The 26,777-nt window shown below is 41.6% G+C and overlaps 1 protein-coding gene across 5 annotated transcripts in view; it reads right to left on the minus strand.

The window, feature by feature from the left end:
- ATP8B1 (ATPase phospholipid transporting 8B1) overlaps window positions 1-26,777 on the minus strand; it is a 155,465-nt gene that overhangs the window by 8,264 nt on the left and 120,424 nt on the right. For all 5 annotated transcript variants that reach the window (XM_063653741.1, XM_054461198.2, XM_063653744.1 and 2 more), the window contains 11 exons: window positions 22,810-22,998; window positions 19,474-19,586; window positions 17,340-17,504; window positions 16,460-16,571; window positions 15,116-15,191; window positions 10,519-10,651; window positions 9,216-9,504; window positions 3,198-3,421; window positions 1,985-2,068; window positions 477-722; window positions 27-165 (listed from right to left, as the gene is read on the minus strand). In XM_063653741.1, coding sequence (XP_063509811.1) covers window positions 27-165; window positions 477-722; window positions 1,985-2,068; window positions 3,198-3,421; window positions 9,216-9,504; window positions 10,519-10,651; window positions 15,116-15,191; window positions 16,460-16,571; window positions 17,340-17,504; window positions 19,474-19,586; window positions 22,810-22,998 — 1,770 coding nt within the window. The remainder of the gene's footprint in view (window positions 1-26; window positions 166-476; window positions 723-1,984; window positions 2,069-3,197; window positions 3,422-9,215; window positions 9,505-10,518; window positions 10,652-15,115; window positions 15,192-16,459; window positions 16,572-17,339; window positions 17,505-19,473; window positions 19,587-22,809; window positions 22,999-26,777) is intronic.

Genomic DNA, 26,777 nt, shown 5'->3' on the forward strand with positions numbered 1-26,777 from the left:
TATTTTTGGAATTTGGAAATACCAACCTGTAAATTGAAATGCAGATGGAAAGAGAACATGTATTCCAGCACTATGAAAGTCAAACATGATGCCAAAATAAAGTGCAATGCTTCCAAAAATTGAAAAAGCATTCACAAAAGTCCAATAAGAAGTATCCAAGCCAATCTGTTGGGAAACCAGAGAAAAACAGAGCACTAATTTTGGGGAGTTAGCAAGAAATAAAGGATCTAACAATCCTGAAAACAGAATTCAGCAAGTTAGGCATGATGTGGCTTGAATACTGAACCAGAAACTAAACCATCCTCGACTCAGGCAAGAAATAGAAAATGTGCTTGGTATAAGAGATGAAAATAGCATTTATATTTTGTAAGTGGCACAGGTGCAGTGGGAGTCAGGAGGATGTGCACGCCACCCTATATACAGAAATATAAGTAGGTACCAATAGACACTGAATACGGCCAATGCAAGCCACGTACCTGGAAATTGACTGTTATTACAAGAGCAGAGGCAATGGTGACGGCAAAAGACTGGTAGTCGGAAGGTGCCTCTCCGTCCTGCCCTACGGTTTGCAGATAAGCTCCAAGAGGTATGAAGAAGAGGATCATCGATGTTAGGACCCCATGCAACAAGCTTACAAAGAATCTCTTATAGTTGAATAGTAAGTCTCTTTGTCCCACTATGTATAACCCAGGGAATCGGAGGCTCAGTTTGTCACTCACATCCTTAAGGAGAAAACAAAATGATAGTATTTTATTCATCAGGTCAAAGAAGTCAGAGATATGTTATAATTAATATCTCACAAAAAGTTGCAGCCTGCTGTTAAATTTTAGGAAGGCAAAAACTGAACAAGATAATCGATCAATCCTGCAATATTTGTGGTGTGCAGAGCTCAACCTCATTGCTTAGACCACCATTACTTAATATTTAATTCAGAGAAGGGCTAGGTATAAGTTTATTACTTTGCTACTTATGGAAAGAAAACAAATTAGTAATGTCAAAAAATATGTAGGGAGGCTATTTTTACCTCCTGAGTGAATATATATTGTTGCAAATCCTTTGGGGAAAAATTTTCTCATACAAGTTGATGAGTTAATTGTAAATTATTACTTTTTAGTCTTTATAGCGCTTCTTTCTTTTTAAGAATTGGTATTAGAGAAAAATATACACTAGCTACATAAATTTTGGAAAGGATTTAAACTGACTTTAAAATGAGTAAATTATATTGTAGAGACATATTAGACTGTCAGGTGCCTTTTTTTTCCTTTCCTTTTTTTTTTTTTTTTTTTTTTGGAGACAGGGTCTCACTTTGTTGCCCAGCCCAGAGTGCAGTGGCACAAACATGACTCACTGCAGCTTCAACCTTCCAGGCTCAAGTGATCCTCCCACCTCATCCTCCCAAGTAGCTGGGACTTCACAGGTATGCACTACCATGCCTACAATTTTTAAATTTTTCTGTAGAGATGGGGTCTCCCTATGTTGCCAGGGCTGGTCTCAAACTCCTGACCTCAAGCAATTTGCCTGCCTCAGCCTCCGAAAGTGCTGGGATTACAGGCATGATCCACCATGCCCTGCCTTCAGGTATCTTCATAGTAAGCTCTTACTGTCTAAAAGGAACATAACAAATACCTGTGCCAATGAATTCAACCCAGTCACAGAAATCCTCTTTTCTCTCTCTCTTTTTTTTTTTTTTTTTTTTGTCTTAGAGATGGGGTCTCACTTTGTTGCCCAGGCTAGACTTGAACACCTGGGCTCAAGTCATACTCCTGCATCAGCCTCCCAAGTAGCTGGGACTACAGAAAAATCCTCTTTCCTTATTACAAAACAAGAAGCATAGCCGTGACCCTTGATGCCTGACAACAGAATTATAATAGGGTTTGATCAGAAAGAAGTAAACACCAGAAGAATGCATTGAAACGTTTGCTTGGGACTTCTCTAACGCGTTCTCATCTGTCCAGAAGTGCCCCTGCTCGTGCGAGGCTCCTACCTGGTCGAGCAGCCCCATGAGGAGCACAGGCAGGCTGGTGTACAGCACGTTGTAGAGGGTGATGAACCAGTCCTCGTATGCAGTCTGTGAGGGGATGACAGAGGCTCCACGTCACCAACAAAGACACATGCCAGCCTAGTTAGCACATACTCATCTGCTTCCTTTATTTAACATTTTGTTTTAATAGAGATGGGGTCTTGCTATGTTGCCTAGGCTGGCCTCAAACTTCTGGCTTTAAGCAATTTCTCCATCTCAGCCTCCCAAAGTGTTGGGATTATAGGCAAAAGTCTATGCGCCTGGCCTGTTATCACTATTCTTTTTTTTTTTTTTTTTTTTTTTCTGAGACAGAGTCTCACTCTGTCGCCCAGGCTGGGGTACAGTGGCCTGATCTTGGCTCATTGTACCTGCTGCCTCCCAGGTTCAAGCGATTCTTCTGCCTCAGCCTCCCAAGTAGCTGGGATTACAGGCACACACCACTATGTCTGGCTAATTTTTGTGTATTTTGTTGAGATGGGGTTTCACCATGTTGGCCAGGTTGGTCTCCAACTCTTGACCTCAGGTGATCTTCCCACCTCGGCCTCCCAAAGCGCTGGGATTACAGGCATGAACCACTGCACCCAGCCCTGTTTTCACTACTCTTAATGGCAAGGTAACATGAAAAAATAACCAAAGATAAAGACAAAAACATACAAGCAAATCCCCTGGTTTTTTTTTTTGTTTTTTTTTTTTTTTGAGACAAAGTCTTGCCCAGGCTGGAGTGCAATGGCAAAATCTCGGCTCACCGCAACCTCTGCCTCCCGGGTTCAAGCGATTCTCCTGCCTCAGCCTCCCAAGTAGCTGGGATTACAGGTGCCTGCCACCACACCTGGCTAATTTTTGTATTTTTAGTAGAGACCAGGTTTCACCATGTTGGCCAGACTGATCTCGAACTCCTGACCTCAGGAGATCCACCTGCCTCAGCCTCCCAACGTGCTGGGATTACAGGTGTGAGCCACCATGTCCGGCCAAATCCCCTCCTTTCTAAGGCAAAATGTTTTTACGGCACCAGAAACATTTAGAGAAGTCATGATCATTCTTATTTATGCCCCAACTGTAAGGAGACACAGCCCCAAAACTACAAATATAGAAGAAGTAAATTGTTTTTTCAGAACTAGATTTTTATTCATTTAAGAGCTCTACTTAGTAAATAACAATAATAACAACATTACATTACCTGCGCAGAGTAGCCATTGAAGAAGGAGTACCAGAAATGAACCAAAGTAAAGGCAAAGTTTTTGTAAAAGAAGTATCGTAGGAACTTGCACATCCTTATATAAGACCATCGGCCATGCACCAGCAGTAGCCTCTGCAGATATCGGAACTGAGCGAAGGAATAGTCACTCGACATGACAGCTTGCATTCCTTCTTGTCCACTTATTCCAACACCAATGTGGGCAGCTATAGGGCAGAGGGAGAAAACACTGTGGATCATAAGCCGATTGTGAGGCAAAACATCAGTTGATAAAAATGGTTCCATCGCAAACAAAAAACCAAAACAGACATTGATGGAACAATAATACAGAAGCTCTTGCTCACCATCCCTCACCCCCAGATCTTGAACTCAACTCAAAGTCAAAGTTACAAGTTGCTAAACAGAGCACACAGTAGGGCCTCCATAAATATTTGGGAAAGGATCTCATGTGGGTGGCGAATTCCATTTGGATTATCTGCCCAGATCACAGTCATCCCTTCTACCCACAGGGTGAGCCCCAGGCACCCATGTGTACACTGTGTCCTTGCCTCTTTGGCAACAGCTGTGTCAGTCATGGGCAGATATGTAATTTGTGGTAGATACTACAAATCGGCTCCCCCAGCTTCATTCCACCCTTGTTCTAATTAGAGAGGTGGGAAAGGAAATAAAAACCCTACATTTTCCAGACTCCCTTGCAGCTAGGCTCTTTGTAAATTAGGTTCCACTGTTTAGATCCACTTATGAGTTGGAAGCAGAAGTGAATCAGAGCCCAGCATCCCTTCCTCTTTTGGCATTTCTGCAGCAGAGCTCATATCTACTTTTCAGCTACCTGGATGTTGACAGGCAACTATAAAGGCTTCTTAATTAGAAGCTCTTTAGAGGAACCTCTTACCACTTACCAGAAGAGTAGAAGCTCTTCTGGTAAGTGACCCAGCCTAGAACCTGCTTCTGTAGACCATCCAGAGCTTTTGAAAGTACCTAGTCCCCTGTATTAATCTTTTCTTGCTTAAATACCAACTGGGGTCTGTTTCCTGTGCTAAACCCTGACTGACAGAAAACCCAAGCTGAGCCAGTCTCTCTCTTGATATTCTGGAATTAGAAGTCAGTTATTTTGTGTCTAGAATTTTAAGGTCTAAATTCTTGAGGTAAGAAATAGTTATATTTCTTTCTCTCTTTTTTTTTTTTTTTTTTTTTGAGATGAAATCTCACTCTGTCACCCAGGCTGCAGTGCAATGGCGCAGTCTTGGCTCACTGCAACCTCTGCCTCCTGGGTTCAAGCAATACTCGTGCCTCAGCCTCCCGAGTAGCTAGGATTACAGATGTGCGCCACCACACCCAGCTAATTTTTGTAGAGACAGGGTTTCACCATGTTGTCCAGGCAGGTCTTGAACTCCTGAACTCAGGTGATCCACCTGCCTTGGCCTCCCAAAGTGCTAGGATTACATGCATGAACCACTGTGCCTGGCCGAAATAGATATATTTCTTCCTGAAGATTTCTAAGGAGCAGAGAAATAAAGTAGGGGGGAGAGAGAGGTGGGGAGAAGGGAGAGAATGGAGGGAGAGAATGGGGGAGAGAATGGGGGGAGAGAATGAGGGGAGAGAAGGGTGGGGAGAAGGGAGGGAGGAGAGAGAGAGAAGGAGGGGAAGAAGGAGGAAAGGGAGAGAGAGGGGGAGAGAGAGAGACAGACACGGGGTTCCTGGTGCAAATCTATGTCCTTGTTCCAGTATCTTCCTGAGGCCTGGCTTCTTCTTGGACAACAGGAGGTGTCTTTGTATCTTTTTAAATAAATTTACTTTTTTCTTTTTTTTCTTTTAAGTTCCAGGATACCTGTGCAGAACGTGCAGGTTTGTTACATGGGTATACGTGTGCCATGGTGGTTTGCTGCGCCTATTGACCCATCCTCTAGGTTCCCTCCCCTCGTCTCCCACCCCACAAATTTACTTTTTTCTTAAGCTAGCTTTGGTTGTTCTCCAATACTTGTAATCAAAAGAGTTTTAACCAAGAAACGATTAAACTTTCAAAGTCTTATTGATGGCCCTCTAGGACCTTAAGACATTTTTTTTTTTTCTTTACGGGGGAAGGTTTCCAGAATGTATAAAATTAAAGTCACAATTTTATTTATCCTTCCAATAGTCATAAATAACACTTTCAAATTAGAGAATGATTAGTTTTGTCTGGGTCTTAAAAGTAATGAATGTGAAGATAGACAAGATCATTTAGAAAAGGTATGTTGGAGAACACAACCTATCATTGCTCAGACCCTGAAAAGTGGCTGCAATGCTGCGGCGTTCCAACTAAAAAGCTTCAAAAATCCTGCCCTAGTTACAGAACACAAGGTCTGGCAAATTCAAAACGTAACTGTAGTGATGTATCCAAACCTAAGTTTTCAGTAACACTTTGCAGTTCTAAAAAAAACGGAACGAATTGAATCTCATATAATATTTATGATCTCTTTGAAAACACACAAATATTTCCTATGACCAGCACGGTTGCCAAACTTGCTCTTTCCTGCCAAACCATGGCCTTTTCTTTCCTGAACAAGCCACTGAGGAAAATGCTGAGATTCTCTTGGCTTAGGTGGCTGAGGAAGAGGAAGCCCTGCCCCAGGCCCTGGTATCCAGTCCTCAACCTTCCCACTGAGCAGACCAAGGACAAATGTGAAATGAACACTGTCATAGCTCCCAGGGCAACCAAAAGCACTGAACAGATACACTATAAGGTAACATTGGTCTTTTTTGTAAAATTTAAGTACAGGCACTTAGAGTTTCCTGAAATCTCAAATGCAGTGTTAGGTGCCTCACTGGTAGACATTCCTTTATCATTCCTTAACAAAAGGAATATTTCCTCGCAACAGCAATAATCCCTCTTGCCTTTTTTTTTGTTTTTTTTTTTTTTTTGAGATGGAATCTTGCTCTGTTGCCCCGGCTGGAGTGCAGTGGTGCGATCTTGGCTCAATGTAACCTCTGCCTCCCAGGTTCCAGTGACTCTCTTTCCTCAGGCTCCCGAGTAGCTGGGATTACAGGTGCCCGCCGCCACCATGTCTTGCTAATTTTTGTATTTTTAGTGGAGACGGGGTTTCATCATGTTGGCTAGGCTGGTCTCGAATTCCCGACCTCAGGTGATCTGCCTGCCTTGGCCTCCCAAAGTGCTGGGATTACAGGCATGAGCCACCATGCCCCACCTTGCCTTTATCTCTCTCCTGCTTCACGTACATTCTCAGGGTCTAAGACCAAGAAGAGACAACATCCACCCAGCTGGTATGAGATATCTTCAGGTAGGATAGAGGGAGAAGGCAGCCTATGATAGTCCTTGGATACTTGCTAGGGGCAAAAACATGGTGGGTCATGATTCCTTCACTTCTTCCAGACTACACTGCTAAACATGAATGTTAACAAATGCTCAGATTATTTTTTGACACTTGAATTTCACTCAACTACTTTATGACCAACAATTTCTTTGTGTGTGTGTGTGTGTTCTTTTTTGTCATTGTTGGAGAAAGGGTCTTGCTCTGTCACCCAGGGTGGAGTGCAGTGGCACAAATATGGCTCACTGTAGTCTCAACCTCCCAGGCTCAAGTAATCCTCCCGTCTCAGCCTCCCACGTAGCTGGGACTACCTGTGTGAGCCCCATACTTGGCTAAACTTTCTGTATATTGTTCTTGATGCGGTTGGAAGAAATGACAGCTTTTACAAAGTACATAAAGGCACTAATACTACTTGTATAACTTCTAAGGAGACCCCCAAAGTTTCCTATATTTTTATCCCAAAGGGATGCTCTATAACTTATATATAAAAGTACCTGGGGCCAGGTGAGGTGGCTCATGCCTGTAATCCTAGCACTTTGGGAGACTGAGGCAGGCAGATTGATTGAGCCCAGGAGTTCAAGACCAGCCTGAGCAACATGGCAAATTCCCAACTCTACAAAAAATATAAAAATTAGCTGGGCATGGTGGCTCATGCCTGTAGTCCCAGCTACTTGGGAGGCTGAGGTGGGAGGATTGTTTGAGGCCAGGAGGTGGAGGTTGCTGTGAGCCAAGGTCGTGCCACTGCACTCCAGCCTGGGCCACAGAGGGAGACCTTGTTTTTGTTTTTTAAATGCACCTGGCATATAACAGTGCTTAATAAAAATTTTAAGACAAGAAAAACAAGCCCCTCTAAGATTATCTACGTTGATTTTGTGCAATCCCTCTCATTATGTATTGGTGAACTCAGAGGAACAAAATGTTTCAAGTCTAAGTCACATAATCAGTTGATAAATCTCCAAAGCAAACCCGTCCCCTCCCATTATCTAGAAGGCTACTTTATAACTGAATAAAAATCATGTTTGACTTGTCCTTCTGGCACAGCTAGTTACGTTAAAGGTACGTAATGGAAAATAAACTAGAGCCGGCTGGCTATGGAGGAAAGAGATCTAACTCCGAGCAAGCAACACCATTCTACCGTTCTCACGGTAGGGCAAGCTCATGCAAACAAAACAAAACAAAACAAAACAAAAAACAGTGTGGATGAATTAAACTGCTAGTGACAACAGACATACGCACTGATAAAGAAGGCAAGATGACATACGTCATACAGCTGACTCCTGTTGAGGAAGATAAAGTTGGAATATTCTTAGTATACATCAAGGAGGAGGAGGAGGAGACTAAGAAAAGAAAGAGACAGACTCATGAGTCACAAAATAGACTGAAAAGTCTAGTTATATATAATGCATTTAAGCAACCCAGCACCACAGGAACATGCAATTACCTATGTACAGTCAGGTAATACTTCAGCTCAGTGATAATAATACGGCAGAGCTGGAGGTGACATTGGGGATTATTTTCTTTTCCGATGAGAAAACTGAAACCTGAGCATAAGCCCAAGGTGACACCGGATTTTGGCAATAGGATGAGGACGAATATCCAGGTCATTAGTTTGAGTATTTTTAATACAAGATACTCCCTTATAGTGACAGAGGGAGGAAAAAGGAACAGAATTCAGACATAGAGATGAGGGCTGTGGGTGTGCTTCTGCAGGCTTTAATACCAGCACAACTGTATTTCTGCATGGCAGGACTCAATATTTTAATTGTGTGGACTTAAATTCTAGCATCCAGCAAAAGGCAGCCTTCTAGGGAGGTCAGGAGGATGGTGAGAGCACATGGAAGCTTTTCTTCAATGCTAAACATGTTACTCTAAACTCACACCAGGTGACCCAGTGATGAAGTTCCCACAGATTTACCAAAGGTAGGAAGAAAGTCCCAGAAAGAAATGCTTAGATGAAGGAGAATGATATTGTCAAAGCAAGCACCAGCCAGACTTCAATAATTTATGTCTTACAAAACTTATTAAATATCAGGGTTTTTTGTTTTGTTTTGTTTTTTTGAGATGGAGTCTCGCTCTGTCGCCCAGGTTGGAGTGCAGTGGCACGATCTCAGCTCACTGTAACCTCCGCCTCCTGGGTTCAAGTGATTCTCCTGCCTCAGCCTCCCGAGTAGCTGGGATTACAGGTGTGCACCACCACACCTGGCTAATTTTTGTGTTTTTAGTAGAGACGGGGTTTCAGCATCTTGGTCAGGCTGGTCTCGAACTCCTGACCTTGTGATCTGCCCACCTCGGCTTCCCAAAGTGCTGGGATTACAGGCGTGAGCCACTGTGCCCAGCCAATATCAGGGCTTTTAATAAACCCAAAATATGGGAAGAGAACCAGTAAGAGGGAAAAAAATATATGACGTCTATATAAAAGAATAAAAATATAAGGATAAATTCCCCCCCATAGACCTTATCTTCCTCTTCGCATCCTTCAGGAGCCCTGTCAGCGATACTCTTTCCTCCTAATGGGCTGTGGGCTTTCTGGGGGTAGGGTCACAGGCATTGTCATGGTTAAGTGACTTTATGAAACATCTGCTCTATGAAAACCTAAGCTGTAAAATCTAAAAAAAAAAAATCCACCCGCTACACATTCCAGCCATTTCTCCTCTCTAGCACGTTGGGCCCCACCGGCCGTCGGTGCGTGACTCACTTTTGATCATGTTCACGTCATTGGCCCCGTCTCCGATGGCCAGCGTGATGGCTTTCTTGTACCTCTTCACCAGGTCCACCACCATGGCCTTCTGCTTGGGGGTGACGCGGCAGCAGATGACTGCGCTGCACTCGCAGGCCAGGTCCACAAAGTTTTTCTGCCGCTGCTCTTTCTTAGCATCTAGCCTCCTTTTACTTTGGGTCCGCATCCGTCTTTCTTCTTCTGTTCTTGGGAACTTCAGCTTCAGAATCTTACTTCTCTTGGTCTTTTTCTCGAGAAGAATTTCATTCTGTGAAATCAGAGAGGGAAAAGGTTACATTCATTTTAGTTTTACCCCAGAAGTACCATTCCCAAGATTTAAATTATGTGAAGGATAATTTTTGGATTATGTCACTGATTATATTTGACAAATAAATTTGATTTTATAACCAAAACATGTATATATATGTGTGTGTGTGTATATATACACACACACATACATGTATGTATACACACACACATACACACACATATATATATATATATATATATATACACAATTTTTTTTTTTTTTTTTGAGACAGAGTCTCACTCTGTTGCCAGGCTGGAATGCAGTGGCGCGATCTTGGCTCACTGTAACCTCTGCCTCCCAGGTTCAAGCGATTTCCCTGCCTCAGCCTCCCGAGTAGCCGGGACTACAGGTGTGCGCCACCACGCCTGGCTAATTATTTTTTTGTATTTTAGTAGAGACGGGGTTTCGCCATATTGGTCAGGATGGTCTCCATCTCCTGACATCATGATCTGCTCGCCTTGGCCTCCCAAAGTGCTGGGAGTACAGGCATGAGCCACCGTGCTCAGCTATATATATATTTTTTAATGGAGATGGAGTCTTGCTGTTAGCCTAGGTTGAAGTGCAGTGGCTATTCATTCACAAGTGTGATCATTGCATGCTGCAGCCTCGAACACCTAAGCTCAAACCACCCTCCTGCCTCAACCTCCAGAGTAGCTGGGACTACAGGCACATGCCACCACATCCAGCTTATAAAATATACATGCAACAAAAATTTAGAAAATCCAACAATCTATAAAGAAGAAAATGAAAAAACCCATTAATTAATAAACCAAGATAACCACTTTTACCTCTTTGGTATACATCCTTTCATATATCATATATTATTAAGTCTCAAACTTGGAAAAACCACACTTTCATGTATAGGCTAAGAGACTTTTAGGTTGGCAGTTAACATGTGAAAGCATCTAAAAGTGGCTCCAAATGAACTTCTTTCTTTTGAGTTAAAGGCACAGATACACTAATGATACGTACCAACCAAGAACCAGTGATGATTAAGGCACGGTTTCCACCAGGTGGAAAAAAAGGTTCCTGCACAGGAGGTGCAAACTTTGCATAGACGCCACCTCTGTTCCTCTGGTTTTCCATCCTTGCATGAAGAAGAGAACTAGGGGAAACCAAATTTCAGTGTTTAAAGTGTAAGACCATAAATAGGCCCTTGACTCTGAGATAACTTTGACTTAAAAAAAATTGTGACAAAAAAACAAAGTTTACCATCTTACCTATTTTTGTTTATTTATTTTATTTTCACTATATTTTTTTTGAGAGAGGGTCTCACTCTGTCACCCAGGCTGGAGAGCAGTGGCATGATCATGGGTCACTGCAGCCTCGACCTCCCAGGCTCAAGTGATTCTCCTGCCTCAGCCTCCTGAGTTGCTGGGACTATAGGCACACGCTGGGTTTTGCCATATCCCAGGCTTTGACCATTTTTAAGTGTACAGCTTAGTAGTGTTAACTATGGTCACATTGTTATCCAACCAATCTCTAGAACTTTTTCATCTTGCAAAACTGAAACTCCATACCTATTAAACAATAACACCTCATCTCACTCGCCCTCCAGTCCCTGGTAACTTCCAGTTAACTTTCTGTTTGAATGAATTTGAGCACTCTAGATACCTCATATATGTGAAACCAAACAGTATTTGTCTTTCTGTGACTGGTTTATTTCACTTAGCATAATGTCTTCAAGGTTCATCTATAAAACATATGTCATAATTTCCTTCCTTTTTAAAGTTGAATATATTCCATTATGTGGAGGCACCACATTCTGTTTATCCATTCACTCACTGATGGGCACCTGGGTTGTGTCCATCTCTTGGCTACTGTGAACAGAGTTGCTATGAACGTGGATGTGCATGTGTCTCTTTGAGATCCTGCTTTCAATTATTTTGTGGATATACCCAAAAGCGGGATTGTTGAATCATATGGTAATCCTTTTTGAAATTTTTTGAAACATCACCACACTGTTTTGCATAGTGGCTGCACCATTTTATATACTTCATCAACAACACACAAAGGTTCCTTCAACAATGATTGTTATTTTCTATTGTGTTTTGTTTTTGATAGTAGCCATCCTAAAGGGTGTGAGGTGTTATCTTGCTTTGGTTTTGATTTCTCTTCCCCTAATGATTAGTGATGATGAGCATCCTTTCACATGTTTATCAGCCATTTTCATGTCCTCTTGGGAAAAATGTCTACTCAAAGTGCTTTGCCCATTTTTTTTTTTTTTTTTTTTTTTGAGACAGAGTCTCGCTCTGTCACCAGGCTGGAGTGCAGTGGTGTGATCTCAGCTCACTGCAACATCCACCTCCGAGGTTCAAGCTATTCTTCCACCTCAGCCTCCCAAGTAGCTGGGACTACAGGTGGGCACCACCACGCCCAGCTAATTTTTGTATTTTTAGTAGAGACAGGGTTTCACCATGTTGGCCAGGATGGTCTCAATCTCTTGACTTCATGATCCACCCGCCTCAGCCCCCTACAGTGCTGGGATTACAGGCATGAGCCACCATGCCTGGCCAGCCCATTTTTTTTTCTTTTTTTAACTGAGTGACATGTAATTTTACCATGTCTCGATTTGTCCACCATGGGGGTACAATGTTCTTGGTAATTCATCATTTTTCAAAGACAGTCAAAGGAAGATGCAGTTGAAAATGTATACACAGCAACAGAAGAAAGGCAATCTTAGGCCAGGAACTGTGGCTCACAGCTGTAATCCCAGCACTTGGGGAGCCTGAGGCGGGCAGATCATTTGAGGTCAGGAGTTTGAAGCCAGACTGGCCAACATAGTGAAACTCTGTCTCTACTAAAAATACAAAAATTACCCAGGCGCGGTGGCGGTGCCTGTAATCCCAGCTACTTGGGAGGCTGAGGCATGAGGATCACTTGAACCCAGGAGGCGGAGTTGCAATGAGCCAAGATTGCACCACTGCACTCCAGTCTGGGTGACAGAGAGAGTCTTTCTAAGAAAAAAAAAAAAAAGGAAAGGCAATCTTGATCTGAATTAGAATACTGGCTATTGTTTGTTAGGAATAAACTTATTTTCATATAAACAAAATTATATCTGTGTTTGAGAAATTCTCAGTGCTTTATATCAACAAATTAAATGTTTGTGTTAAAATGATATATGTGACGAGGCCACATATAACACTTTCATGTGATAGAAAAATGAGTCATGAAATTTTGGAGTGGAAGGGACCTTAAATATCTTGTCCAATCTCTTCATGTTACAACTAAGGAAATCAAGCCAGAGGAAGGTGATGTGATTTGCCTGCTGCAAGTTGATAGGAAAACTAGAATGAGGACTCAGTTATCTTGTAACTTCTGGCTCAGGACTCTTACTATTACACACAAAAAGCCATTGTTCTTCTCCTTCCAAAGAAGGCTTTTCAGCCTTGGCACTCTTGATGTCTTGGGCCTAATAATCCTTTATTTTATGTGGCCATCCCTTGCATTGGAGGATGTTTAGCAGCATCCCTGGCCTCTACCCACTAGAAGCCAGGAGCACTTTTCCGCAGTTGAAACAAGCAAGTGTCTCTGGACAGTGCCAAAGGGTCCCTGGAAGGCAAACTCACTCCCCACGGAGAATCACTGCACTAGGGGATTAAGTATCTAGTATCCCTTTTCCACATCAATTTAATTCTCATTTTCAAGTTAAAAGTGCGTGACTAAGACAAATCATTGAAAGGCCATAAGAGAAAAAAAATGAAGATACCTATTCAAATCATTTTATGGGAATCATCAGTTTAAGAGCCACCTGGGAAGATGATTCATCTCTCTATAAAGGTAAACTCAGCTAAGGGCATGGTCACAACATTTGCTACTTGCATACATTTTATATTTTAATTTAGCTTAGGGACCAATTTTTAACACTTTCAAAAGAGAGACCAGAAATGTTTTTACAGCCCCATCTATAAAAAGTAAACAAAGCCATATAGTAGTTAATCAGATTACGTGAAGCCCGAAACTACTAAAGTAAACTCATTAAGCATTAAGCATTTATTTGTCTGTTGCTATTTTTTTTTTTTTTTTTTTTTTTTTTTTTTTTTTTTTTTTGAGACGGAGTCTTGCTCTGTCACCCAGGCAGGAGTGTAGTGGCGCGATCTTGGCTCACTGCAACCTCTGCCTCCCAGGTTCAAGCGATTCTCCTGCCTCAGTCTCCCGAGTAGCTGGGATTCCAGGCACATGCCACCATGCCTGGCTAATTTTTGTGTTTTTAGTAGAGACGGGGTTTCATCATATCAGTCAGGCTGGTCTCAAACTCCTGACCTTGTGATCCACCTGCCTCGGCCTCCCAATGTGCTGGGATTACAGGCATAAGCCACCGTGCCCAGCCTATTGCTACTTTTTTAAAACCTAAAAGCACAAAGGGGCATGGTTTATGTACCTCTATTCGGGCACATAAACTAAATCAGTTCTAAATGGAACTGATTTAGATCATAAGGCTACTGATTTTGTCTAATTTAATGGAATACCTAATATACTAGAACAACTAGAAAATGCTTTCTCACCATCATGAGAAATAAGACTAATATTGACCATCAGTTCCCTCATCACTTTATCACACCTGGCAAATGTGTATGTTAACAGTTTAATCTGACCTCATGCTGGCCTGAGAGAAGCTTTGTAGGGAAAAAGCTTGAGGAACTGTCAGGCCATCAGTAAACACATCACAGTAACTGTGTGCAGCATATTTATAGCTTCAGAACAAGACAGGGCTTTTTCATCATACATTTCCAGGTCTGCTGCGACTCTGATTCAAAGCTAACAAACGTTTCAGCATATGCTACCATTTGAATTATCAGGCCTGCCCCACCTAGACTAGATTACAGGGGACCTACATGATGTAACCCACCCACACATTTCCTTCCGGCAAAAGTTTTGGTTTTTTTTTTTTCCTTTCTTCTATTTCCCTTTCAAAAGTAAAAGTTCCTAGAAAAAGCAAAACAGGACTATAATTCATATTAATTTGCTAGCGATATTACAGGCTTTTTACAGATTTTTTAGTAGGTGAACCGAGTTTTTTTTTTTTTAATGAGACAGAGTTTCACTCTTGTCACCTAGGCTGGAGTACAGCGGCGTGATCTTGGCTCACTGCAACCTCTGCCTCCTGGGTTCAAGTGATTCTCCTGCCTCAGCCTCCTGAGTAGCTGAGATTACAGGCACCGGGCACCACACTCAGCTAAGTTTTGTAGTTTTAGTAGAGACAGGGTTTCACCATGTTGGCCAGGCTGGTCTAGAACTCCTGACCTCAGGTGATCCACCCGCCTCGGCCTCCCAAAGGGCTGGGATTACAGGCACGAGCCACTGCGCCTGGCCTGAGCTGAGAAGGAATGGAGAAAAATGGCCTCTGAAGGGCCCCAAGTTTCCCTAAAAGTAAAATCTGCTCAAATTTAGGCTGAACCTTGATTACTTGGAACTGCCTGTTGTTGTCTTGCCTCATTTAAACATGAGAAAACTGCCCCAAGTGACACATCGTAGCCCCTATTTATTCATATCTGCTATCTTCTACAGACAGTCTTGCATTTGGAAAGATGAGCTATTACGTAATTTCATACTGCAGGCTTTTACTCACTTAATATCCTCCCCATAGCAGATGGTGGTGTCTTCAGTCAGAAGTTCACAAGCAAATCCTATATTTTCAGCAGTTTCTACAACAGAATAAAATTAAGTCAAATGTCATTCCTGCTGTTTTTATTTTATTTTATTTTGTTTTTTGAGACAGCATCTCACTCCCACTGCCTAGGCTGGACTGCAGTGGCACGATCTCTGCTCACTGCAGCCTCAACCTCCAGGGTTCAAGTGATCTTCCCATCTCAGCACCGCTCCCAGCCCCCAAGTAGCTGGAACTACGCAACTCGCTGCCAAGCCACCAATACAAAATACTTTTGTGTTTTTTCTAGAGATGGGGTTTTGTCATGTTTGCCAGGCTCATTCTTACTGTTGAACTGAATAATTGATTTTACCTAATAATGATATTTTTTAGTTCATGAACATAACCAGATTCACACAAATACACTATTTTTCTATAGCAATCTGTAGGAATCACATGCAGAAAAAAAATCCTTTTCTCCATAATAAAACAAGTGAAAGTCAAAGTCTAATTTGAAATGTTTTCAATAATAAAATGTGCTATATTATCAAACATATAAACTGGTTATTTAATAAACCAATGTTCATTAAATTACTAAACACTCTCAGTTCATGGTTCAATTACTCTGTTATTGGTAGGGGGATGGGGGCAGAGGGAAGCATAATAATTTCCACCAACCCTTACATGAAGATTTTTTTCCCTTTTAAATTACCACCCAATTTGGCATTTATTTAAGGTCAGGGCTGTGCTTCCCGTAACTTTGCAGAGTATGTAACCCATTGACGATTTCAGAGCAAGAGACATTATTTGATTTCTTGTGGAAGGCTTGCAAAGTAAAGTGTCAATACTAAACAAGTGCTTGTTGAGTTCTAAAGTTAAAAAATTAAAATCGTTCTTTCCTTAGGTATATAATTTTATTGCCAAGCAATAAAATTAGCAAGAAAACCAAAGTTATTGTTCAGTACTTTGTATTGTTCTACTCTGTGCCCACCAAATGTCAAAGCACTGGAAGGACAGATGGACAAGAGGGATGGCCCTTTCAGGACGGAGCCCACGTCTGGCTGGAGAGATAAGACCGATTATAATCAGCAAGACATGGCCACGAGCTAAATTATAAGGAAGAAACTGCTACTGAGGGGGATCAGGAAAGGATGCAGAAGGATGTGCTGGAAAAACAGAGGAGGGTTTCTCAGAAAAAGCATCTTCTGTCCAAAGAAACAGTGTTTGTACAGGATGAAAAGTCTGAGGAGATCATCTTGGGCAAAGGAAACGGCAGCTATAAATATTTGTGAATTAACAGATATGCTTCCCTGCACAATGAATTACCCTTTTTGTCTCCAGTAAGCACCCAGATCTTAATGTCAGCTTTTGCAAGTTTTGAAATGGTTTCTGGAACTCCATCCTGTAGCTTGTCTTCAATAGCTGTAGCTCCCAGGAGCTAGAATGCATATTTAAAAAAAAAAAAAAAAAAGGAATTAGCAAACAAACCAAAAGTTTTCTGTAATTACAGGTTGCCAACCTGTAAAAAGAAGGGCTAATTATACATCCTGGTTGCTGCTCTCCTGGGGCCAATGGCCAGTGTTGACAGGGAAGGCTGCCATGTTTCACAATTACTGCAAACCAACACAGCTAAAATCTTTTTCCCTAAAGGATGAACTATTTAATTTACCAAGACAAAAATGCAAAGACGTTAAAAATACACTTTCCTTGTGTATTTGTGGCTTTATACTGACATAAACCATAAACCAGTTGCAATACTAGCTATTTGTTGAATATTTTCCACTTATCTAAACTCTACAAAAATTATGTATTAAATTTGAAAAACTTTTAGAAACAATATATTTTTCTTATTTCAAGATTTTGCAGAATATGAATTGTTTCAGTAATTCCCCCAATGTAATAAGTATTAGATGCAGGTTTGTTATTGTTTAAAAATTGTAATAAAATTTAGTAAGTGATATACAAATTATGGAATTGAATTAGAACTTCTCCTAATGTATTTTGTCTTTTGGTTTCTCATAATGGCAACTTCTGTTCTGCTCCTATTTTGGTGAACAAAAGAAATAACCTTCTTCCATTGTGCCAGTGTCAAATGCTGAAGTTACAATTATCTCTTAAGCATGAGATCAAATATTCAATAAAACTTAATAAAAATTTCAATTCTGCTTAGAATATCAAAGAAAAAGTTATTAAGGCTAAAACTCACAATTAAGTCTTTTTCAATCTCCTCATATACTTTATCCAGAGCTTCGTCCCGGTTGGTGGAGGCCACACTGGCAGCCATAAACTTTTTATTCCATTCTGTAAATTCTTTTTCTTCAATTTCCTTGTAGCAAAGGCATAGGGTTCTAAGAGTTTCATTTGCAAAGATCTGTTTTATTAAAAAAAATAAATCCACCAATGCAAAGAATAGTTAATTTATGTAATTCAGGATCAAGTCTGAAATTTTACTTTGAAGTAATATACTAACAAAATTTAAAAAGAGATAATTAAACATGACAGATTCTGTACAAATACACTTTAGAGAGGGGATTAAATGTCACTTTTTTTTTTGAGACAAGGTCTGGCTTTATCATCCAGGTTGGGATGCAGTGATGCAATCCTGGCTCACCGCAACCTCTGCCTTCCAGGCTGAAGCCATCCTCTCACCTCAGCCTCCCAAGTAGCTGGGACTACAGGTGTGCACCACCATGCCTGGTAATTTTTGTACTTTTTTTTGTAGAGATGGGGTTTCATCATGCTGGTCTTGAACTCACGAGCTCATGTGATCTGCCCAACTCAGCCTCCCAGCATGCTGGGATTACAGGCATGAGCCACTGCACCCGGCCTAAACATCACTTTATAATAGACTTTGCTTTTCTAAACTTCTATAGGGTCCAGGACTGCACTTCCAGTTTCCAAAGGGAAAAGTTTACCTTTCTTCTAAATCTTCTGTTACCTTTCTCATTTTCTCATTTTCTTTTTTTCTCTTCATGACTAGGAAAATATCAGACCAAGGGAGCTGCCTTGGGGTGTAATGACGTAAGCACGAACCTGACAACTTTATAATTTGTTCCAACAAACTGTGATAGAAGTCCAATCACCTATGAACTCTCCACCAAGCATTATTCCCTCAAACCAATTCTAAAATACACAAGCCATTGTTAAAGCTGAGGTCAAACCTTTTAATGGAAAAGAGTATCTGGCAATTTTCCCATGATGAACAATTTAAACATTTTCTTTTTTTTTCTGAGATGGAGTCTCGCTCTATTGCCCAGGCTTGAGTGCAGTGGTGCGATCTCAGCTTACTGCAACCGCTGCCTCCCAGGTTCATGCCATTCTCCTGCCTCAGCCTCCTGAGTAGCTGGGATTACAGGCAGGTGCCACTGCACCTGGCTAATCTTTGTATTTTTAGTAGAGATGGGGTTTCACCATGTTGGCCAGGATGGTCTCAATCTGTTAACCTCGTGATCTGCCGCCTCACCCTCCCAAAGTACTGGGATTAGAGGTGTGAGCTACTGCGCCCAGCCTGATTTAAACATTTTAAACAGTTTCAACATGAACCAGTAAACATCTCATTACTTTATAGTCACATCTTTTTTTTTTTTTTTTTCTTTTTTGACCAAGTTTTGCTCTTGTCGCCCAGGCTGGAGTGCAATGGTACAATCTCGGCTCACTCTACCCTCTCCCTCTGGGGTTCAAGCGATTCTCCTACCTCGGCCTCCCAAGTAGCTGGGATTACAGGTGCCCACCACCACACCCAGCTAATTTTTTTGTATTTTTAGTGGAGACGGAGTTCACCACGTTGGCCAGGCTGGTCTTGAACTCCTGACCTCAGGTGATACACCCGCCTTGGCCTCCCAAAGTGCTGGGATTACAGGTGTGAGACACCAAATACTCAATCAGTTGAACCACTTCTGCCATCTTGGCTAGACAAGATGTGACCTATAGTCAGCTCTGTCATCCTGTCACATATGAATGCTTTCCTTCCTTTGCGCTACAACTTGAAGTTAGTGGAGTTCTTGGGGACCACACACATAGTAAGACTACAACCTAGTATGGTTATGTAGCTTGCTCAAGGCCACTGGAAAAAAGCTAAGTCATTCCCCTGCCTCAGTCCTATAGACCTTGAAGACCCACATGCTGGGAGAGGGCACCACGGTGATATCCCAGGAAGTCAGCGGCAGGGGCAGAACTGGGACCCAGGTGGCTGTATTCCTACTTTACCGCTCTTTCCACCCCAACTATTCCAAATCAAAGGGAGGGTCAGCAGTTAACATACAGCTTTCATGCAAACTTAACAGACAGCATCAGAGAGTAAGATCAGAATTCCTTGCAGAAAGAATAAAAGTGAAACTTACATCCAGGGCATCCTGTGTTTCTTGCTTAGTAGGATTCATTCGATGTAACCGTTCATAAATAACAGTGTCAGCACCTTTACAGTAAAGCTTGATATTGCCTTCTGGGGTTCTTACTGGTAGTAAAAGAAGGAAATAAACACAACAAAGTTTGATTTTTTTATGTATATATTTTTTGAGACAGGGTCTTGCTCTGTTGTCCAGGCTGGAGTGCAGCAGTTCAGTATTGGCTCACTGTAGCCTTGACCCCCCCAGGCTCAAGCAATCCTCCCATCTCAGCCTCCCGAGTAGCTGGGACTACAGGTGCATGCTACCATGCCTGGCTAATTTTTATTTTTATAGACATTGGAGGTCTCACTATGTTACCCAGGCTGGTCTTGAACTCCTGGGCTCAAGCAATCCTCCTGCCTCAGCCTCCCAAAATGCTGGGATTACAGATGTGAGCTACCACACCCAGCTAAGTTTGATTTTTTAATAGAAAACTACATTTATAAAGTTAATTTGAAGTGTCACTATCTCATAATTCACTATTAGCTTAAAACCATCAGTTCCTCTAGAAAAGTGTTGCCTTCAACAAAACTAATAAGTCATTATCTACATTGAATGTAATAGTGAAATAAATATAAAAAGATTCCTTCACAGTCAGCTCTGTTTTTTATAACCTTAGTTATTCTTCCAACAAACATTTACTGACTCCCTACCATGTGCTATACCATGTTCTAGTTACTTTCTTTCATAGACTTTTTCTCCATCCAACCAACAGGAAGTTTCTCACCTATGAACTCACAACACTTACTGCCTTTAATACTTCAACCACAACACCACTCCTTGTGATCATTTTTTTTTTTTTGGTTTTTTGATTAATGCAATAATTGTAGTACAGCCCTCATTGCTAACTAGATTTTAAATCAAGGTAGATGGCAAGCATGATAATTAGTCTAGATCTGTGTGAGGGACACAGAAAGCATTCAGTAAGTATGCCTAAAGAGGGTGTAATAGACAGTTAAACCTATATATTTTTATTGGTTAAAAATTCAATCATAGGGGAGAAGGCTTGTAGATACCACCTTAACCAAGTGATCAAAGTTAACATCCCCACTAATGAGACAAACCAACAATATATACCTTCTGGCTAGGCAGGGTGGCTCACGCCTGTAATCCCAGCACTCTGGGAGGCCAAGGCGGGCCAATCACCTGAGGTTGGCAGTTGGAGACCAGCCTGACCAACATGGAGAAACCTTGTTTCTACTAAAAAATACAAAATTAGCCAGGCATGGTGGCGCATGCCTGTAATCCCAGCTACTCAGAAGGCTAAGGCAGGAGAATTGCTTGAACCAGGGAGGAAGAGGTTGCGGTGAGCCGAGATTGCACCATTGCACTCCAGCCTGGACAACAAGAGTGAAACTATGTTTCAAAAAAAAAAAAAGCATATATATATAAAACATATATATACACATATATCTACATATATACACACATATATAAATATATGTATATATAAATATATACATATAAATATAAATGTGTGTGTGTGTGTGTGTATATATATATATATATATATATATATACACCTTCTGATGTGATACTTAAAGAAGAGCACGGCATCACTTATGGACTCTTCCTGCCAACAATGTGTAACCTAGCTCTAATCATGAGGGAACATCAAACAAACCCAAATGGAGGGATAGCCTATAAAATAACCAGCCTGTGCTTTTTAAAAATGTCAGTGGATGAAAGATCAAAAAGAGATTGAACCATCCTTGACCCAGAGTCATGATCACCTAATATAACCTGTGATCTTGGATTGGATCCTGGACCAGAAAAACAAAGAATGAACTTCCCTGGTAAAATCTGAAAAAGTCTATTGATTAGATAATATTGTACTGTGTTAAACCTTCTGGTTCTGAACATTGTACTGTATATATAAGTGAGTGTTTCTGTTCTTAGGAAATACCTACTATGGTATATAGTATAGTATTTAGGGGAAAGGGACATTAGGCCTGCAATTTATTCCGTTTTTTATATTTGTATTTTCTTTTTTTATAATGTAATCTTGCTCCTTCTAATGCAATTTACTCTCAAATGGTTCAGAAAACAATAACCTGTATGTATGTGTGTACATATATATATGTGTGTATATATATAGGTATAGATAATGAAATTACATATATATAATTAGATATATATTAGATCTATATATAGAGATATATATAATGAAATTTCATTATGTTAACAATTGGTGGATATGGAAGAGTATGAGAGCTCTTTAAACCATTCTTGTAACTTTTCTATAAGTTTGAGATTATTTCAAATCACGAATTTAAAGCAGTTCAGTGGTAGGAAGTGATTTTCATCTTCACTTGGTGGTCTGTCATGTGCCTGCATTGCAGGTATGATTTTGATTCATAAGCATAGCTTTGCTTTTCTCAGAAATCTTTTCCTGCTGAGTCCTCCCTTCCCTACCATCAAGTACAGAAGAGAGCACTCAGAGGTGCTCAAAAAATAAAACAGCATGTGTTGTTTAAAATAAAAGACTGCTACAAATGTCTACCTGCTGCTTCAGAAATGTTCCACTTGCTGCCCCAGATTCAGCATCTGGCAGCCCACATGGTTAAAGAATGTCAGCAGCTGTAATCCCAGCTACTCAGGAGGCTGAGACAGGAGAATCGCTGGAACCTGGGAGGCGGAGGTTGCAGTGACCTGAGATCGCACCACTGCACTCCTGGGTGACAGAGCAAGACTCCATCTCAAAAAAAAAAAAAAAAAAGAAAAGAAAAAAGAAAGGGATTAAAAAAGAACGTCAGCAGCATTTGCAAGATTTAGAGATACTGCGGCTGCCCCTTTGAGTAGGGAACACAGTGAAGAATGAAGAAAACAATACCAGTTTCTTTTTTTTTTTTTTTTTTCTGAGATGGAGTCTTGCTCTATCGCCCAGGCTGGAATGCAGTGGCGCGATCTCGGCTCACTGCAAGCTCTGCCTCCCAGGTTCACGCCATTCTCCTGCCTCAGCCTCCCGAGTGGCTGGGACTACAGGCACCCGCCACCACGCCCAGCTAATTTTTTTTGTATTTTTAGTAGAGACGGGGTTTCACCGTGTTAGCCAGGATGGTCTCAATCTCCTGACCTTGTGATCCGCCCGCCTCGGCCTCCCAAAGTGCTGGGATTACAGGTGTGAGCCACCGTGCCCGGCCAACAGTACCAGTTTCAATAAAGCTGCAGAAATCTCCCAGGAGCCAAGTAGCTCATTCACTGGCTGCTTTATCCTGATGCCACTCAATACAATGGGCACAAGCAACATCTAAATGAGCGATTCATAGACAGACTCTGAGGGGGACTTACCAATGATAGACATTCGCTTCCGGTCACTGTTGAAGTCCAAAATGGCAAGAACGTTGTAAGTCCTTTCAGTACCCAGTTCACTGATGGTGATGGTGTTCTGGGTCCTGGCGAGGAAGGCAAAGCCAAAGTTCCTGGCAGCGTTTACCAAGGCACCTTCATCGGGAGAGGCTGCCTGGTAGTTGAGCTGACCTAACAAGGAAGTGAGAGAAATCCCAGAAAAGCTGTAAAAACAAACGCAGAGCTCATTGTTGAGGCCTCTGCTGAGGCTCCTGTGGGGGTCAGCTGGGCTGCAAAGCCCAAAACATCCCCAGGAAAACGAGTCATTGACTTGGAAGGGTTATGCCAAGATTAAAACTTCTTTGTTTTATCTTGACTTATAAACAGTAATATAAACTAACAGTGAAACTTTGGTGGAGAATGAGGGAAAATTCCCATAATCCCACCATCCACAGGAGAAACAACAGGTGTTGATATTTTATCATTCCTTCCAGTGCCTTTTAAAATGTCTGTATCTGAAATTGTTTCTATCAAGCTGAATATACATTTACATCCTGATTATTTTAATGCTGTATCTGAGCATATTGCCATCCCTTTTTAAATTCTTTATAAACATTTGAACAAATGTAAACATGTTATCATTTTCCCATTACAGTTTATTTCCAAATTTTTTTACTCTCAAAAAATCACACTTTAATAACCCTTTTGTATGTGTGTAAAGATTTTTCTGTTTCTTTTTTCTTTTTAGAGACAGAGGTCTCCCTATGCTGTCCAGGCTGCTCTTGATCTCCGGGGCCCAAGTGATCCTTCTGCCTCAGCCTAATGAGTAGCTAGGACTACAGGCTCATGTCACCACACCTGGCTTATTCTCTTTCTTTCTTGTTTTTCTGAAACAGGGTCTCACCCTGTTGCCCAGGCTGCAGTGCAGTGGCATGATCATGGCTCACTGCAGCCTCAATCTCCCCAGGCTCAGTGATCCTCCTACCTCATCCTCCCAAGTAGCTGGGATTACTGGTACACGCCACCACACCTGGCTAATTTTTTGTATTTTTTGTGGAGACGCGGTTTCACCGTGTTGCTCAGGCTGGTCTCAAACTCTTGGACTCAAGTGATTCGCCTGCCTCAGTCCCTAAAGTGTTCTGATTACAGGCATGAGCCACTGCCCCTGGGCCCCTGGCTTATTTTCTAAGAGCAGATTCCTGTTAGGAAAATACTGAGCCAGAGAACACTGATAATTTTAAAACTCATTGGTATACATTACTAATTTGTTTTCCAAGAAGGTTGTACCAGTTTATCTTCCCTCTAAAAAAGTATATTTTCTCTCTCTCTCTTTTTTTTTGTTTTTTTGAGACAGAGTCTTACTCTGGCACCAAGGCTGGAGTGCAGTGGCACCATCTCAGCTCACTGCAGCCTTGATCACCTCAGGCACAAGTGATCCTTCCACCTCAGCTTCCCGAGTAGCTGGGACTATAGGCACACATCACCACGCCCAGCTAATGTTTGTATTTTTTGTAGAGACAGGATCTCACCATGTTGCCCAGGCTATTTTTTCTTTACCATAGCTATATTCTCCTTATTAAAACACACACACACACACACACACACACACACACACACAGGCTGGGTGCAGTGGCTCACGCCTGTAACCCCAGCAGTTTGGGAGGCTGAGGCAGGTAGAGCATGAGGTCAGGAGATGGAGACCATCCTGGCTAACACAGTGAAACTCTGTCTCTACTAAAAACACAGAAAATTAGCCAGGCATGGTGGCACATGCCTATAGTTCCAGCTACTCGGGAGGCTGAGGCAGGAGAATCACTTGAATCCGGAAGGTGGAGGTTGCAGTGAGCCAAGATCTTGCCACTGCACTCCACCCGGGTGACAGACCGAGACTCCATCTCAAAAAAAAAAAAAAAAAAAGAAAGAAAGAAAGAAAAGTTGAAACAAACCAACCAACCTTAGTTTGATCACTATCCGATATCTTAATGTTTAAAAGTTAAATAATGGAAAATTGTCTTCTATTCACAACTACATTTCAACAATAAGAATAAGCTAGGTTCAGTGGCACGTGCCTATAATCCCAACTACTCAGGAGGCTGAGGCAGGAGGATCACTTGAGCCCAGCAGTGTGAGGTTACAGTGAGCTTTGATCATTCCACTGCACTCCAGCCTGGCTGACAGAGCAAGATGCAGTCTCTTTTAGGAAAAAAAGAAAAAACCAATAAGAATAGGAATAAATCTCACAGCTAGATACACAAAAGAGTACATATGCTACATGATTCCACTTATATAAGCCAAAAAACTGACAGAGCTAACCTGTTATTCGTAGTCAGGAAAGTACTTTTCTTGTAATCACTGGAAAGGAATGTAAGGGAATTCTAGGGGGATTGATAATGTTCTTTTTTAAAAATCTGGGTGCTCATTACAAGAGTATTGGTTTGTGAAAATTCATTGAGTTATATACTTATGATACGTACATATCTCTGTATACACATGTTGTACTTCAATAAAAAGTTTAAAAAATACTCTGCCTACCCAAGATCTTCTATTTTTCTACTCTAGTTATTTTGTCTCAAAATAGAAGGAAAAGCACTTCCACGGCCAAATGACTTTGGACAGAAAGAGCATTTAGTTTTCCAAAATACAGATGCATGAGCAGCTGTTTATCCCCCAGCCTCACTTGGAATGGTTGGTGCTCAGGGGTAATGGTGGCAGAGAGAGCTAAACACACCTTCCTTCCTTCCTTCACAACTGGCTCAGAGGATTCACTTTTTAAGTCAATATTAATCACTTCCTAAATAATAATTAAAGATGACACTTAGGGTCTCTCTGTATTTGTTCACCCAGAAAGTCATTCACTAGAAGCTGTAAATGCACTTCCTAAATCCGGCCATCTAGCAAACATATACAAATGCCAGAGGACAAACTATTTAACCAGAGACAAATCAGCAGCGGTGAGAACAAAGCCTTTCCCTTCGGCAACTTAAATTGGCACAGCGATATATGGCATAATATTGACAGCAAACGCATTTCCAGCAGAGAAAAGAAACAAAATAATAAAAGGTGGTAAAGTTCCCACAAGTAAGACACTCATATCTAGAGCAAACACCTTGATATTTTTATCATTAAAGAAAAAAAATGTTTTCCATTACCTTCTGATAATGGAAACACAGAATTGCAAACTAACAGGGATGGGAAGAACGTCAGAGACTTGGTCCAAATTCCAACCTTATGACTGCTGGAAGACACTTGGACTAAAAAACTATGCAGCCATAAAAAGGAATAAAATCATGTCCTTTGTCACAATAGAGATTAGGCCATTATCCTAAACAAATTAACTCAGGAACAGAAGACCACATACCTACCACACATTCTCACTTAACATTGGGTACTCATGGACATAAAGACTGCAAAAATAGATAGTGGGGACTTCAAGAGAGAGGAGGGAGGGAGGGCAACAAGGGTTGAAAAACTTACTATTAGGGCCGGGCTCAGTGGCTCACGCCTGTAATCCCAGCACTTTGGGAAGCTGAGGCTGGTGGATCACGAGGTCAGGAGTTTGAGACCGGCCTGGCCAACATAGTGAAACCCTGTCTCTACTAAAAATATAAAAAATTAGCCAGGTGTGGTGGTATGCACCTATAATCCCAGCTACTTGGGAGGCTGAGGCAGGAGAATTGCGTGAACCCAGGAGGTGGAGGTTGCAGTGAACCGAGATCATACCATTGCACTCCAGCCCAGGCGACAGTTCGAGATTCCATCTCAAAAAAAAAAAAAGAAGAGAAAAGAAAAGAGTGCGGTGTTGGTGGTATAGTGGTGAGCATAGCTGCCTTCCAAGCAATTGACCCGACTTCAACTCCCAGCCAACGCAGCAGGCCGACCTTTCATCTTGGCTAACATGGTGAAAACCCGTCACCACTAAAAATACAAAAAAAATTAACCAGGTGTGGTGGCGGGTGCCTGTAGTCCCAGCT

The sequence above is a fragment of the Pongo pygmaeus genome, chromosome 17 (assembly GCF_028885625.2).
Source record: "Pongo pygmaeus isolate AG05252 chromosome 17, NHGRI_mPonPyg2-v2.0_pri, whole genome shotgun sequence".
Classification (NCBI taxonomy): Eukaryota; Metazoa; Chordata; class Mammalia; order Primates; family Hominidae; genus Pongo; species Pongo pygmaeus.